The sequence below is a fragment of the Drosophila miranda genome, assembly GCF_003369915.1.
Source record: "Drosophila miranda strain MSH22 chromosome Y unlocalized genomic scaffold, D.miranda_PacBio2.1 Contig_Y1_pilon, whole genome shotgun sequence".
NCBI lineage: Eukaryota > Metazoa > Arthropoda > Insecta > Diptera > Drosophilidae > Drosophila > Drosophila miranda.
Window position 1 is genome coordinate 36740086 of NW_022881603.1, and position 14172 is coordinate 36754257.

The 14172-nt window shown below is 44.5% G+C and overlaps 4 protein-coding genes and 1 pseudogene across 4 annotated transcripts; 2 read left to right on the forward strand and 3 right to left on the reverse strand.

Moving 5' to 3' along the window:
* Positions 1-1821: 1821 nt before the first annotated feature.
* Positions 1822-3507, reverse strand: LOC117190923 (annotated as a pseudogene).
* Positions 3508-3603: 96 nt separating this feature from the next.
* Positions 3604-4697, forward strand: LOC117190924 (histone H3-like centromeric protein cid). The gene has a single exon (XM_033395924.1). The coding sequence runs from the start codon at positions 3700-3702 to the stop codon at positions 4456-4458; it is 759 nt and encodes a 252-aa protein (XP_033251815.1). The 5' UTR covers positions 3604-3699; the 3' UTR covers positions 4459-4697.
* A 760-nt stretch (positions 4698-5457) lies between these two features.
* On the reverse strand, positions 5458-6129 carry LOC117190858 (protein CLP1 homolog). Its single transcript, XM_033395886.1, has 2 exons — positions 5999-6129; positions 5458-5940 (listed from the first exon to the last, which is right to left on the reverse strand). Exons 1-2 carry the CDS (start codon positions 6095-6097, stop codon positions 5497-5499), a joined length of 543 nt encoding a protein of 180 aa, XP_033251777.1. The 5' UTR covers positions 6098-6129; the 3' UTR covers positions 5458-5496.
* A 4867-nt stretch (positions 6130-10996) lies between these two features.
* LOC117191409 (histone H3-like centromeric protein cid) lies at positions 10997-11907 on the forward strand. The gene has a single exon (XM_033396286.1). It carries the CDS (start codon positions 11101-11103, stop codon positions 11857-11859), a length of 759 nt encoding a protein of 252 aa, XP_033252177.1. The 5' UTR covers positions 10997-11100; the 3' UTR covers positions 11860-11907.
* A 792-nt stretch (positions 11908-12699) lies between these two features.
* On the reverse strand, positions 12700-13501 carry LOC117190587 (protein CLP1 homolog). The gene is made up of 2 exons (XM_033395636.1): positions 13232-13501; positions 12700-13173 (listed from the first exon to the last, which is right to left on the reverse strand). Exons 1-2 carry the CDS (start codon positions 13328-13330, stop codon positions 12730-12732), a joined length of 543 nt encoding a protein of 180 aa, XP_033251527.1. The 5' UTR covers positions 13331-13501; the 3' UTR covers positions 12700-12729.
* Between the last annotated feature and the right edge of the window lie 671 nt (positions 13502-14172).

Consider the following 14172-nt stretch of genomic DNA (forward strand, 5'->3'; position numbering starts at 1 on the left):
TCAAAATATTTACTAAATAAGTTGTATATCGACACTTTCTGTACACTGAGATCTCTGAGATAGTTCACTCCAGGACGAAGTGTGGAGTTCTTAGAAACTCCCACACTTAACTTGTTTAGCATGACATTAGTGTCCTTAGAAATGGCGACGATTTTCCACTCTTTCAGTCTCTGCAGTCGGCATTTATCCACTCGATTGTCAAGTGTCCATGGTCTAAATTCAACGTGTAGTCGTTGGTGATGAAAGTGGATCGATCTTTGCGGCACGTTCTATCACTGGAACTGTGAGTGAATGCACCTTTACAGTATATTTCACAGTAATCCTCTCTGATGTTTTCAAACAACTTTTGAGCACTAAATGAATTTATTTGCAGGAGTTTTAAAAATATACTCCACGACATTTTTGGATGCGAACGATGTCGAAGATTGATTCAAACTAAACAAGCAAGACGAATATTTTTTGGGTAAGATCCCATTGGTTTCCCAGAGAGAAAAAAATCAAAAGAAACGAGGGGGAACGTTGTGAGTTGCTGCGGAGACCGCAACTCTACAGTTATACCCGATACTAAGTCAGTATGGCTTTCTTCCGGCAGACGCTGCTAATATTAAACGACACGACAAAGAGTGCGTGCGAGAGAGGCAGAAAATCAGTCTGAGCGTGACGTCGGGCGCTGCGTAGCCAGTGCAAATTGATTTGTTCCTTTTGGCTATAAAAATTATCTGATCTGGTCCAGATTCACCAATCTGATAGATATAGTCGTTATCTATGATTCTGCGTTTTTAGTTTTCTCGAATGTGCAATATTGTGGATGCAACAGATTTTCGTCTTTTGTGGGGGCGGAAAAAGGGGGGGCGAAATTCTGAGATATACGTTTTATAGTGAGATCTAACAGAAGTGCGGATACCAAATTTGGTTACTCTAGCCTTAATAGTCTCTGAGATTTGTGGATGCCCCAGATTTTCGTCCTTTGCGGGGGCGGAAGGGGGTGTGGCGAAATTTGGACACGAAACGGTCAAGGTCCGATATCACAGGAGTGTGGATACCAAATTTGGTTGCTCTGGCTCTTATAGGTTCTGAGATCCTTGAACTCATATTTTGCAATTGACAAAACCGACCATGAAACCTGTGTGTTAGAGAGAGACAGAGCGAGAAAGAATGAAATTGTTTTCTTGATTCTGGCTATAATCATTATTCGATCTGGTTCAGATTTTGCACTGTAGAAGATATGATCATCCTCAACGATTCTGCGTTTTTGGTTTTATCGTATCTTTAAAAATGTGGATGCCACAGATTTTCGTCCTTTGTGGGGGCGGAAGTGGGCGGGGCGAAGTTTTGAAATATTTTTGTAGCAGTGACATGTCACAGAAGTCTGGATCCAAAACATCGTTGCTCTAGCTCTTATAGTCTTTGAGCACTAGGCGCTGAAGGGGACGGACGGACGGACGGACGGACAGACAGACAGGGCTCAATCGACTCGGCTATTGATGCTGATCAAGAATATATATACTTTATGGGGTCGGAAACGATTCCTTCTGGACGTTACACACATCCACTTTTACCACAAATCTAATATACTCCAATACTCATTTTGAGTATCGGGTATAAAAAGAAAACAGAAACATTAATTTTATCATACTCCCAAAAGTGCTGTTGTAAATCCACTGGAGTGTCATAAATATTTAAGAGCTGAAACGACGAGATTCAGTTGATTATTCTGACACGCAGTCTCTCAACGACTATTCTACTGTTTCCGACAAATAATCTGACTATTCATGAGAGAGGATCGGGCACAATTTCTTAAAAAAAACGGATACGGCAATGTTGAATTAAGTTTTCATCCTTTATTCTCAGTGTATGAACAGAAGATTGGCTGTGTATATTTGTGTTTGTACCGGTATTCCTTTTATTTTTCTATTCCATTGCTACCGTATATTTTCTGCGGAAAATATCAGACCCACATACGGTGTTGTAAATACTTAAAAATGAATTTTACTTGCTATTGAATTCAAAGCCAAACTAGTTTGCTCCATCGATCTAATTTTAATGTAGTGCTTAGTAAACCCTAAATTAAATAAAAGTTAACCTAATGCTAGGTATGGTTGTCCATGACTTGCAGCTCCGACCACAGCAGCAGAGCGTTCGGCGGCAGCGGTCGTGGTTGCGGCGAGAGGAGCATAACAGCTTGACTTTCCATATCCACCTCGGTACTGGAAATTTTAAATATAAGCTTTATCATAAATATCCCATTCGTGGTGTTTTCTATATACTTACACGCAACAGAAGCCTGCAATATTCGTGCCAATCACATCATCGTCCACGGACTCTGCAAAAGACAGGGCCAACACGTGATGGATCAGTGCCGGGGTTGGCGTTACAGCCACCACTTTTGTCTTGTTGTCCTCGGCCTTCATGCCGATGGGCATGCAGGAGTCTGGCAGCGGAGGGGCGCCAATTTTGTACAATCGCAGCTCCTGGAATTTCACCTCAAAGGAAAACGGATAGAAGGGTGCACGGGCATTGCCATAGAAGTATTCCTTGATGCGCTGATCCCGGCACTCGTGCTTCAGCTCCTTGCTGCGCTCCACAACACCGCCACTCTTGGGCAACAGGACCACATGAACGCTTGAGGGCACATCCCGCAGCAGTTCGTTGTACAGTCGCTCCTGATCCAATACGAAAATGGCGCAAGCACCATAGGCCCTGGCTGCATGAAGCTAATGCGCATACCCATGGGCACGTACGGCATCTACGTACGGCATCTACTCACTGCGCTTGTTTCCGTTGAGCGACTGCAGCGTGACCTCGGCCATCTTGGAGACCACTGCGTTGTAGAGGACACTGTTGCCGCTGGGTGACTTTTGTCCGAAGTGGTAGACGAGCGGGGCGGTCTTGGGAAAACCTTCCTCGACACTGGCTGGCCTTTCGATGAGTATGGTGGCCACATTGCCGGATATGGCGATTGCTCCCTGGCCCTCATCGAGGTCCGCGTAGAGAGGCCGGCGCCCGACCCTGACTGCATAGTTCAGGAGAATCCGGCAGAGCGTGCTCTTGCCGACGTCCGTGGGTCCCACCACCATGGCCACCGGACCACGTCTATCCTTCTCCTCGGCCTCCGTGCGAAACTGTTCAAGTGCCGCGTGACAATTGACGTACTGAACCATCGGAGTCTCCTTGGATATGTAGCAAACGTCCATTTTGCCAGTGACATGAAGAACGCATCCTTGGTATGTGAAGATCGCAACCTTGGCCCCCATCCCAAACTCATATTTCTTTTTCTTAACCAACTCGGTGCCAAAGAGCTCCGCAAATCCATTGACTAGCTGTGATGGAAGCAGGAAGAGTTACTGGCATTCCATTGCTTGGCGTGCGCTTACCTACTGTAACCAAAACTTTGGCGTCCTTCTGCTCTATTTCAAAACGCAGCTCGGAGTCTGCCTCCAGGCTGAAGTCCTGACCTCTGCTTTGATGATCCGACATTCCTAAAATTTTAATAAATAAAAAAAACAATGCTCAAAATCAGGCCGCAGGCGAAAAACAGCTGGGCGATCAATGCTGGAAATGGCGTGAGGGCTATGTATTTTAATGTATTTCAAGTACGGTCACACATGCAGAAAAAATCAGGAAACACTTTAAACGACGCGTATTGTTGCGAGGCAAATTATTGTGTACGCAAATTTACATCGAACTTTGGCAGCTATTATGCGACCACCGAAAAAAAACAGCGGCGGTCATCGTGGTGGAAATCCTCCAAAGGCAACACAAAGGGACTCTGGGGATGCCAGCCCCTCATTCCAATCGCCCGATGATGAAAATGCTACCGACTACGGCTTGGAATTTACCACAAGTCGTCTCAATCTCCAAAACTCTAACAGTCGACGCACCTCCACGGTGCGCAAGGACGTATCTGCTGCCCGTCGGACCCGACAGAATAAGGAGACGTCTGGGGAAGAGAATCGGCCACCAGAACCAGCAGACCGTCGCGCCGGACAGAGGCAGGAGTCGTCCTCTCAGGAAGACAATCAAGCTCTGGAACTCAACACTTCAAATCGCAGTCTCCGTTCTTTAAATGCCCCACAGCCGCAGCGACCAAGAGCGAATCCACAGACACAACACGCCCCTAGAGCTGTTTCGCACCGCCGGAAACAGACCAGCCCCGTCAGCCGTGTCGCCCTGATGCAACAAGAGATTCAACGTCTGCAGGCGACGCCCAAATTGCTGATACCCCGCCTTCCGTTCGCTCGCCTGGTGCGTCAAATAATCGTGAATTTAACCGGCTCATCTTCGGCCTTTAGGGTTACCCAGGGCTCCATGGAGGCCTTGCAGACGGCAGCGGAAATGTACACTACCCAAAGACTCCAAGACGCCTATCTGCTCACTCTGCATCGTGGTCGAGTGACGCTGGAGGTGCGCGATATGGCGCTAATGGCATTCCTATGCAGCCATTGTCCATATAACTAATCACATGCTAAATATGCTAAGCTCTTGTAAAACAAATGAATTGTGTTATTTTATTCTATTATTATTTTATATTCGATTTAACTTGCCAAATATGCTAAGCTCTTGTAAAACCAATGAATATAAAACAAATGAATTGTGTTATTTTATTCTATTATTATTCTATATTCGATTTAACTAATCACATGCTAAATATGCTAAGCTCTTGTTTAATAAAACAAATGAGTTGTGTTCTTTTATTATATTATTATTTTTTATTCGATTTAACTAATCACATGCTAACTATGCTAAGCTCTTTATATGCTGTATTATAACACAAATGAATTGTGTTCTTTTATTCTATTACTGTTACGTGAATAAAAATTTTTTTGTTAAGCCTAAAATGAAAGTCGGGTTTAATTTGTATTCTGCAAATAGTTTTATTCGTGTTTTCTTGTTTGCCTTTTGTAATGACTTGTCTTCCTTTTTGTTGTTGCGTCTTGTGCAACGTAATCCATAATAGTTTCACTTTAATGATGTGGCCATCAGGCGGGCACGCACGCCAACGCCAAGCAAAGATACAATAAGTTTTAGCTAGGATGAATTAGGAGTGATCGTGCTTAGTTGTTCGCTCTAATATTACGGATTACAGATTAGGATAGTTAATGCGCTTTTTGAAATGAGTCACCATTTAGAATGTTGCGGCACATTAGATACACAAATAGGGAGCTACTGGCTAGCTCGACTCGAAACAGATTCAGGCTGAAAGTAGTCCCTCCTTTGCCAATCGGGTTGTAAATTGAGCTTTTGCCTTGCCGAAAATTGTGTTGGTTTGGGTTCAGGTTCGATCTTCCTATTTTTATACCCGATACTCAAAATGAGTATTGGGGTATATTAGATTTGTGGTAAAAGTGGATGTGTGTAACGTCCAGAAGGAATCGTTTCCGACCCCATAAAGTATATATATTCTTGATCAGCATCAATAGCCGAGTCGATTGAGCCATGTCTGTCTGTCCGTCTGTCCGTCCGTCCGTCTGTCCGTCTGTCCGTCCCCTTCAGCGCCTAGTTCTCAAAGACTATAAGAGCTAGAGCAACACTGGCTGGCCTTTCGATGAGTATGGTGGCCACATTGCCGGATATGGCGATTGCTCCCTGGCCCACATCGAGGTCCGCGTAGAGAGGCCGGCGCCCGACCCTGACTGCATAGTTCAGGAGAATCCGGCAGAGCGTGCTCTTGCCGACGTCCGTGGGTCCCACCACCATGGCCACCGGACCACGTCTATCCTTCTCCTCGGCCTCCGTGCGAAACTGTTCAAGTGCCGCGTGACAATTGACGTACTGAACCATCGGAGTCTCCTTGGATATGTAGCAAACGTCCATTTTGCCAGTGACATGAAGAACGCATCCTTGGTATGTGAAGATCGCAACCTTGGCCCCCATCCCAAACTCATATTTCTTTTTCTTAACCAACTCGGTGCCAAAGAGCTCCGCAAATCCATTGACTAGCTGTGATGGAAGCAGGAAGAGTTACTGGCATTCCATTGCTTGGCGTGCGCTTACCTACTGTAACCAACACTTTGGCGTCCTTCTGCTCTATTTCAAAACGCAGCTCGGAGTCTGCCTCCAGGCTGAAGTCCTGACCTCTGCTTTGATGATCCGACATTCCTAAAATTTTAATCAGTTCTTTCCATACATTCGTCGAAGACGGACGTGTCGCGCATTGAAGTTTCTAAATAATCGCAAAGAGCATTATGTGTGCTTATCTCGCACGAGAATCTATTTTTAGACACTGCGTAGCGGTGTCGGTAACACGAGAACAACAAAGAACAGTAAGCGAAGTAAGCTGTCGTACAGCGGGCAAGCTTTTGCCCTCGCCCTGCGCGCAGCCGCAAACGAAGGGCAACAAAAGCTCAACTTTTCTTAGTAGCAAGAATTCTTGATGCTTGGCAATCACAAATTTGTAACAAGCAAATTTCGTGAAGTGCCAAAAAATGGACGTAGACTCACCTGATCATTCCCAGCTTAGTGATAAGCTTTCAGCGACTTATAAGATGAGGAAAATAGCTGGTGCACCTGCAGAATTCCGTGCCAGCTTGGCTAAAGACCTATATAAGGCAATTGGAACGCCTAACTACAATAGTAGCTTGATCGCAACGACTACAAGCACTATTACCACGAGCACACTATCTTTTTCAACAGGGAAATGTCCAGCGAATTACTCAATGGCAAATACCGTAACTGGCAGCATATGTTCAGTACCGAGCACCTCGAGAGCTGAGGCGTCTACTTCAAGCTTAGCCAAAAAAGTATCCCAAGGAAAAGATTGTAGCTTTCAGATGCCGATGGTCTCTATTAGTAAAAAGCAAAAAAGAGCTGATAAAGTCTCAAAAACAATTAAAAAAACTACACACCCAGCTATTCCAAAAAATCACCCATTCAAGGGCCGCCAAAATTTTACACCTGTTACTACCCCTTCAGTAGCACTTCTAAATAATCGCTATGCAGCGCTATCTGAAGAAGCTGAATCTGTCATGGAACTGGACGAAGAAGAGCAACATGGGCTAGTAGCAAACGAAGCTAGCAATGAGCAGCAGCCGAGCATAGTGCCTAAGCCTCCAGCTATTTGCGTGCCGCAAGTGAATAAAATGGACAAACTCGAAGACGCCCTCAATTCTGTAATTCCAGCTGATGAGTATGACATTCGCACATCCATATTCGCCGTTTCGCGTATATATGCAAAAAATTCCCAAGCTTTTCGAACAGTTATTGATATGCTGACGAAGCAAAACTGTGAATTCTGGCACCATCAGTTGAGAGAGGATACGCCGTACAGATTGATTATTCGAGATATCCATCCAAATGTACCAAAACACTTAATTGAGCACACTTTCACCGACAAGGGTTTCACAGTCATGAACATCTACTGCCCCAGGAAGCCAAACTGGCGTAATATTGAAATAAATGAAGAGGATGATCATGAAATAAATAACTTAAAAACAAGACAGAGTATGTTCTACGTGAACCTAAAGAAAACACCAAATATTGCAGAGGCACTTAAGATTACTCAAATTGGAAGGCACAGAGTAACAGTAATTAAGGCAAAGCACAGTAAAGAATTGGTGCAGTGCTTTAGATGCCAAGATTTTGGACATACGCTAAACTACTGCCTTAAAAAGCCAGTCTGTGGAAAATGCTCTGGCGACCACTATACTGGATCAAAATCGTGCGAACTAAGTCTTAGTAACAAATCCATTTGTGCAAACTGCGGCGAAGATCACCTATCTAGCTATAAAAGTTGTTCAGTCCGAATTGAACTCAGCAAGAAGCTTAAGCCGACAGCCAGACTACCAGAAGATGGAATGCCTGCCAGTAGCAAAAATAAAAATCACCCAGTCGGATCGCAAGTCATCTCAAATGCCAATGTGAGGAGTGGGTTCTCCTATGCAGACATAACAAGACCGCGTGCAGAGAAAAATATTAACGTGAACACATTACATGACAGCTCCCGGTTGTTTAATGGTGCTGAAGATCAACATTTTAGTAGCAAATTCAAAATATTAGAAAAAGCTATAAACGACCTTAATAGTAGAATGGATCAAATGTTCAAACTAATACAGGATACGATGGAGGCAAACAAAGCCTTCCGCGACCTGGTACAGAAGCTTATTTCAAAATGAACAAGCTTCAATTAAAAATCGGATTATGGAATGCACGAGGGCTAGTCAAGAACATTGAAGAACTTAGACTTTTCCTTAATGCTAATAAAATCGATGTAATGTTGATAACAGAGACACATATGCGCCCTGGTCGGAGAGCATTCGTACCAGGATACGATCAATATTACGCTGATCATCCCAGCGGAACATCGAAAAGTGGCTCTGCTCTGTTCATACGATCGTCCATTGCCCATACTCAGAACGAACCTATGTCCAGGATAAACATACAAGTTGCCAGCGTGAGTGTGCCGACTAATGTTGGATGCATCAAGATCTCCTCAATATACCTGCCACCCAACCAACCTTGGAGTACAACTGATTTTGAGCAACTTTTTCTTAGCCTGGGGAACAGATTCATCGCAGGCGGTGACTTTAACGCAAAGCACCCATGGTGGGGTAACGTCAGATCATGCTGTCGAGGGAAGCGATTGCAAGAGGCCATCGTCAGTAGCACATGCGAAATCCTTGCCACTGGCGAGGCAACTTTCTTCTCATACAACACTCGCCTTACACCTTCTGCTCTCGACTTTTTCATTGTCAACGGGATTGCGCAAAACAAGCTGTCAGTCGAAACTAAATATGAACTCTCCTCGGATCACCTGCCAATTGTAGCATCAGTGCATCATTCTCCTCAAATCAAAACTATGAAGCAACAAATTCTCCCTCGAGGCTCTTGCGTTGAAGTATTTCAAGCCGAACTAGATAGTAGAATCAACCTCAACACGGAAATAAAAAGTCCCGATGATATAGAAGATGCAATCTCGATATTTATGAGAAACGTAATATTGGCTGCATCTTCTGCTGCGCCTGTAAACCAATGTTCACCAAGCCAACGACGACAAGATACTCTTCCCCCAAGTGCCGTAGCTCTCCTGCGCCTGAAAAGAAGAGTAAGAAGAGAGTATGCGAGAACGGGTGATACTCGAGTTCATCAAATCTACTTGAGACTATCAAACCGTTTGCAAAAGGTACTTGCAAAAGTCAAGCAGACGAGCATTGATAACATTTTAGAAAAAGCTGGCCCCGATGCATCTTTCAACTATACTCTCTGGAAGCTTACAAGCCGATTTAAAAGAGTAGTCATGCCTAAATCGCCAATTAAAAATCCAGCAGGCGGTTGGTGCTACTCCAGTCAGCAAAAGGCTGATATCTTCGCAGACAGTTTAGAGCAAAGATTTAAGCCATTTAATCTTACGTCTGCTGTTACACGAAGGGCCGTCGAGCTACAATTGGAAATGCCATTTCAAATGTCCTTGCCAGCAAGCCCAGTCACATTTCAAGAGGTGGTGCAGCAAATTAAGAAGCTGAAGGCCAAAAAATCCCCTGGTGAGGACCTGCTGGACAACAGGACTTTAAAACTTCTGCCTAAAAAAGCGCTGCTATTTATAGTGCTGCTCCTCAACAGCATTCTTAGGATAGGACACTTTCCTACCTGCTGGAAGATGGCGCTAATCTCCATGGTACCTAAGCCAGAAAAACAACACACAGAAGTCGATGGCTACAGACCAATTAGCCTGCTCTCAGCGCTAGGGAAGATGGCGGAAAGAATGATACTGAACCGCATCATGCAGCTTGAACCTGTAAAGAAAAGAATTCCAAAGTGGCAGTTTGGATTTAGACAAGGTCACGGCACGCCTGAACAACTTCATCGAGTGGTCAACTTCGCGCTTGATGCAATGGAGCAAAAAATGGATTCGGTAGCTGTGTTTATGGACATTCAACATGCGTTTGACAGGGTGTGTCATGATGGCCTCCTCTTTAAGCTGAGAAACATATTGCCGCCGCAGCTATTCCAGCTGGTGAGTAGCTTTCTAATGGACAGAAGTTTTAGAGTTGTTGTAAATGGAGCAAAATCATCGAAGCGCCCAATCTTTGCAGGCGTCCCACAAGGCAGCGTTCTTGGACCAACGTTATATACCCTATATACAGCCGATATGCCTTCCTCAAGGGTAATAACTGGGTTGGACGAGGACGATGTGTTGATAGCAACCTACGCGGATGACACTGCAGTGCTGACCAGAAGTCCAAGCATAAATCTAGCTACGGAAGCTCTGCAACAATATGTGGCCAGCTTTGAGGACTGGGCTCAGAAATGGAACATAGGCATCAACAGCAGCAAATGTGCTAATGTTACTTTTGCTACGAGAACACTTTCTTGCGGAGGCATTAATATGCTGGGCTCCACACTTACGCACAAGAGCTCGTACAAATACCTGGGTGTTGTACTCGACAGGTCACTAAATTTCAAAACCCATACTACCATGGTTCGACAGTCTGCACTTCAAGTTTACGCCATCGCGTCAAAAACCAACTTAAATAAAATTAGAGTTGCTCAGTCAAAAATTCTACGACGAATATGCAATGCTCCATGGTACATACGAAACAGCGACATCGAGAGGGACCTAAAGGTTCCCAAGCAAGGTACTTGCAACGACTTGGTGGTCACCCTAATGCGCTAGCCAGACGTCTAATTAACCCGCCAAGGAAAAGAAGACTCAAAAGGAGTCATCCACTGGATCTCCCTACTAGATCCCTCCTATAACATCTCATTAACTTTTTGTAAATATTCTAAATAATGTATGTACTTACACCATATGTGTAACATTAAGTTTAAGTATGTATCTCCTGTGATCAATTGTTTTTCCCCTTAAATGTAAAACTAGATTAAGTTGCCACGAAAGGTAGCAGTAAACTTGTTTACAATAAAATACAAATTTTCCACATGAAAAAAAAAAATTTTAATAAATAAAAAAAACAATGCTCAAAATCAGGCCGCAGGCGAAAAACAGCTGGGCGATCAATGCTGGAAATGGCGTGAGGGCTATGTATTTTAATGTATTTCAAGTACGGTCACACATGCAGAAAAAATCGGGAAACACTTTAAACGACGCGTATTGTTGCGAGGCAAATTATTGTGTACGCAAATTTACATCGAACTTTGGCAGCTATTATGCGACCACCGAAAAAAAACAGCGGCGGTCATCGTGGTGGAAATCCTCCAAAGGCAACACAAAGGGACTCTGGGGATGCCAGCCCCTCATTCCAATCGCCCGATGATGAAAATGCTACCGACTACGGCTTGGAATTTACCACAAGTCGTCTCAATCTCCAAAACTCTAACAGTCGACGCACCTCCACGGTGCGCAAGGACGTATCTGCTGCCCGTCGGACCCGACAGAATGAGGAGACGTCTGGGGAAGAGAATCGGCCACCAGAACCAGCAGACCGTCGCGCCGGACAGAGGCAGGAGTCGTCCTCTCAGGAAGACAATCAAGCTCTGGAACTCAACACTTCAAATCGCAGTCTCCGTTCTTTAAATGCCCCACAGCCGCAGCGACCAAGAGCGAATCCACAGACACAACAGGCCCGTAGAGCTGTTTCGCCCCGCCGGAAACAGACCAGCCCCGTCAGCCGTGTCGCCCTGATGCAACAAGAGATTCAACGTCTGCAGGCGACGCCCAAATTGCTGATACCCCGCCTTCCGTTCGCTCGCCTGGTGCGTGAAATAATCGTGAATTTAACCGGCTCATCTTCGGCCTTTAGGGTTACCCAGGGCTCCATGGAGGCCTTGCAGACGGCAGCGGAAATGTACACTACCCAAAGACTCCAAGACGCCTATCTGCTCACTCTGCATCGTGGTCGAGTGACGCTGGAGGGGCGCGGTATGGCGCTAATGGCATTCCTATGCAGCCATTGTCCATGTAACTAATCACATGCTAAATATGCTAAGCTCTTGTAAAACAAATGAATTGTGTTATTTTATTCTATTATTATTATTTTATATTCGATTTAACTAATCACTTGCCAAATATGCTAAGCTCTTGTAAAACCAATGAATATAAAACAAATGAATTGTGTTATTTTATTCTATTATTATTCTATATTCGATTTAACTAATCACATGCTAAATATGAATAAAAAATTTTTTGTTAAGCCTAAAATGAAAGTCGGGTTTAATTTGTATTCTGCAAATAGTTTTATTCGTGTTTTCTTGTTTGCCTTTTATAATGACTTGTCTTCCTTTTTGTTGTTGCGTCTTGTGCAACGTAATCCATAATAGTTTCACTATAATGATGTGGCCATCAGGCGGGCACGCACGCCAACGCCAAGCAAAGATACAATAAGTTTTAGCTAGGATGAATTAGGAGTGATCGTGCTTAGTTGTTCGCTCTAATATTACGAATTACAGATTAGGATAGTTAATGCGCTTTTTGAAATGAGTCACCATTTAGAATGTTGCGGCACATTAGATACACAAATAGGGAGCTACTGGCTAGCTCGACTCGAAACAGATTCAGGCTGAAAGTAGTCCCTCCTTTGCCAATCGGGTTGTAAATTGAGCTTTTGCCTTGCCGAAAATTGTGTTGGTTTGGGTTCAGGTTCGTTCTTCCTATTTTTATACCCGATACTCAAAATGAGTATTGGGGTATATTAGATTTGTGGTAAAAGTGGATGTGTGTAACGTCCAGAAGGAATCGTTTCCGACCCCATAAAGTATATGTATATATTCTTGATCAGCATCAATAGCCGAGTCGATTGAGCCATGTCTGTCTGTCCGTCTGTCCGTCCCCTTCAGCGCCTAGTGCTCAAAGACTATAAGAGCTAGAGCAACACTGGCTGGCCTTTCGATGAGTATGGTGGCCACATTGCCGGATATGGCGATTGCTCCCTGGCCCTCATCGAGGTCCGCGTAGAGAGGCCGGCGCCCGACCCTGACTGCATAGTTCAGGAGAATCCGGCAGAGCGTGCTCTTGCCGACGTCCGTGGGTCCCACCACCATGGCCACCGGACCACGTCTATCCTTCTCCTCGGCCTCCGTGCGAAACTGTTCAAGTGCCGCGTGACAATTGACGTACTGAACCATCGGAGTCTCCTTGGATATGTAGCAAACGTCCATTTTGCCAGTGACATGAAGAACGCATCCTTGGTATGTGAAGATCGCAACCTTGGCCCCCATCCCAAACTCATATTTCTTTTTCTTAACCAACTCGGTGCCAAAGAGCTCCGCAAATCCATTGACTAGCTGTGATGGAAGCAGGAAGAGTTGCTGGCATTCCATTGCTTGGCGTGCGCTTACCTACTGTAACCAAAACTTTGGCGTCCTTCTGCTCTATTTCAAAACGCAGCTCGGAGTCTGCCTCCAGGCTGAAGTCCTGACCTCTGCTTTGATGATCCGACATTCCTAAAATTTTTTTTTTTTTTTTTTTTTTTTAGGATTTAATTTACCAAGCTACCCGTGAGTAGCGTGGGATTATTTGGCCGCCCGCCTTTTGAAGGTGGAAATTGCCAAGTCAAAGAATAGAAGATGTTGGAGTACTGTTTATAGCTTTACATCAATTTCGTCGATGAAGTCAATTAGTGTTTGGTACGCGCTGATGTTTTCTTATTCAAAGAATTTGTAAATATCATTATATTTTCTTAGAGATGGGAAGTTTTGCCTTGTTGTGTTGTACTTTGTACAATTGAAAATTAAATGCGAGGCGTTATCGATACTATCGCATGTATCACATATGTTACTAGGAACTACATGCATTTTGGCGAGAGTGTGCCTATCGAATGCGTTACCACTAAGCAGTCTGTTGATTCTTTTAGCGTCAATGGCTTTAAGCTTAGTTTTATTTAGGAACCACGGTTTGGATGATGTTGAGGGGAAAAGCGAGCAGTAGCCTCGGTGCTTGATACTAGCAAACTCGGCGTATTCTCTCTCCCATTCTGCTTTTAAGATTCTGTGTATTTCGCACATAGCGTCTTTAAGGTTCCATTTAACCACTGTGTATTTTCCTCGTCTGTGGGCTTCTTTGGCTGCTGCGTCAACTGAAGTGTTCTGAGGGATGTTAGCGTGTCCGGGAATGTAGTGAACCTCTACAGTTCTTAGATGTGGATTTTGTTGGATCTTTTCTCTGATTTTGTAGGCGATAGAGTTATCCTGAATGTTCTTCGCCAGAATGAGGGCCCCGTTTCTGCTGTCTGTCAGGAGCGCGACACGAGGAAAATTGTACAAAATAGCATGGTCTAATGCCTT

Excerpts from the sequence above, each read along its gene's own strand:
- LOC117190924 (XM_033395924.1), top strand. The coding sequence starts at position 3,700 with ATGCGACCACCGAAAAAAAACAGCGGCGGTCATCGTGGTGGAAATCCT.
- LOC117190587 (XM_033395636.1), bottom strand. The coding sequence starts at position 13,330 with ATGTCGGATCATCAAAGCAGAGGTCAGGACTTCAGCCTGGAGGCAGAC. Across the intron at positions 13,174-13,231 it reads ACGCCAAAGTTTTGGTTACA|CTAGTCAATGGATTTGCGGA; the intron begins GTAGGTAAGCGC and ends CTTCCATCACAG.
- LOC117190858 (XM_033395886.1), bottom strand. The coding sequence starts at position 6,097 with ATGTCGGATCATCAAAGCAGAGGTCAGGACTTCAGCCTGGAGGCAGAC. Across the intron at positions 5,941-5,998 it reads ACGCCAAAGTGTTGGTTACA|CTAGTCAATGGATTTGCGGA; the intron begins GTAGGTAAGCGC and ends CTTCCATCACAG.
- LOC117191409 (XM_033396286.1), top strand. The coding sequence starts at position 11,101 with ATGCGACCACCGAAAAAAAACAGCGGCGGTCATCGTGGTGGAAATCCT.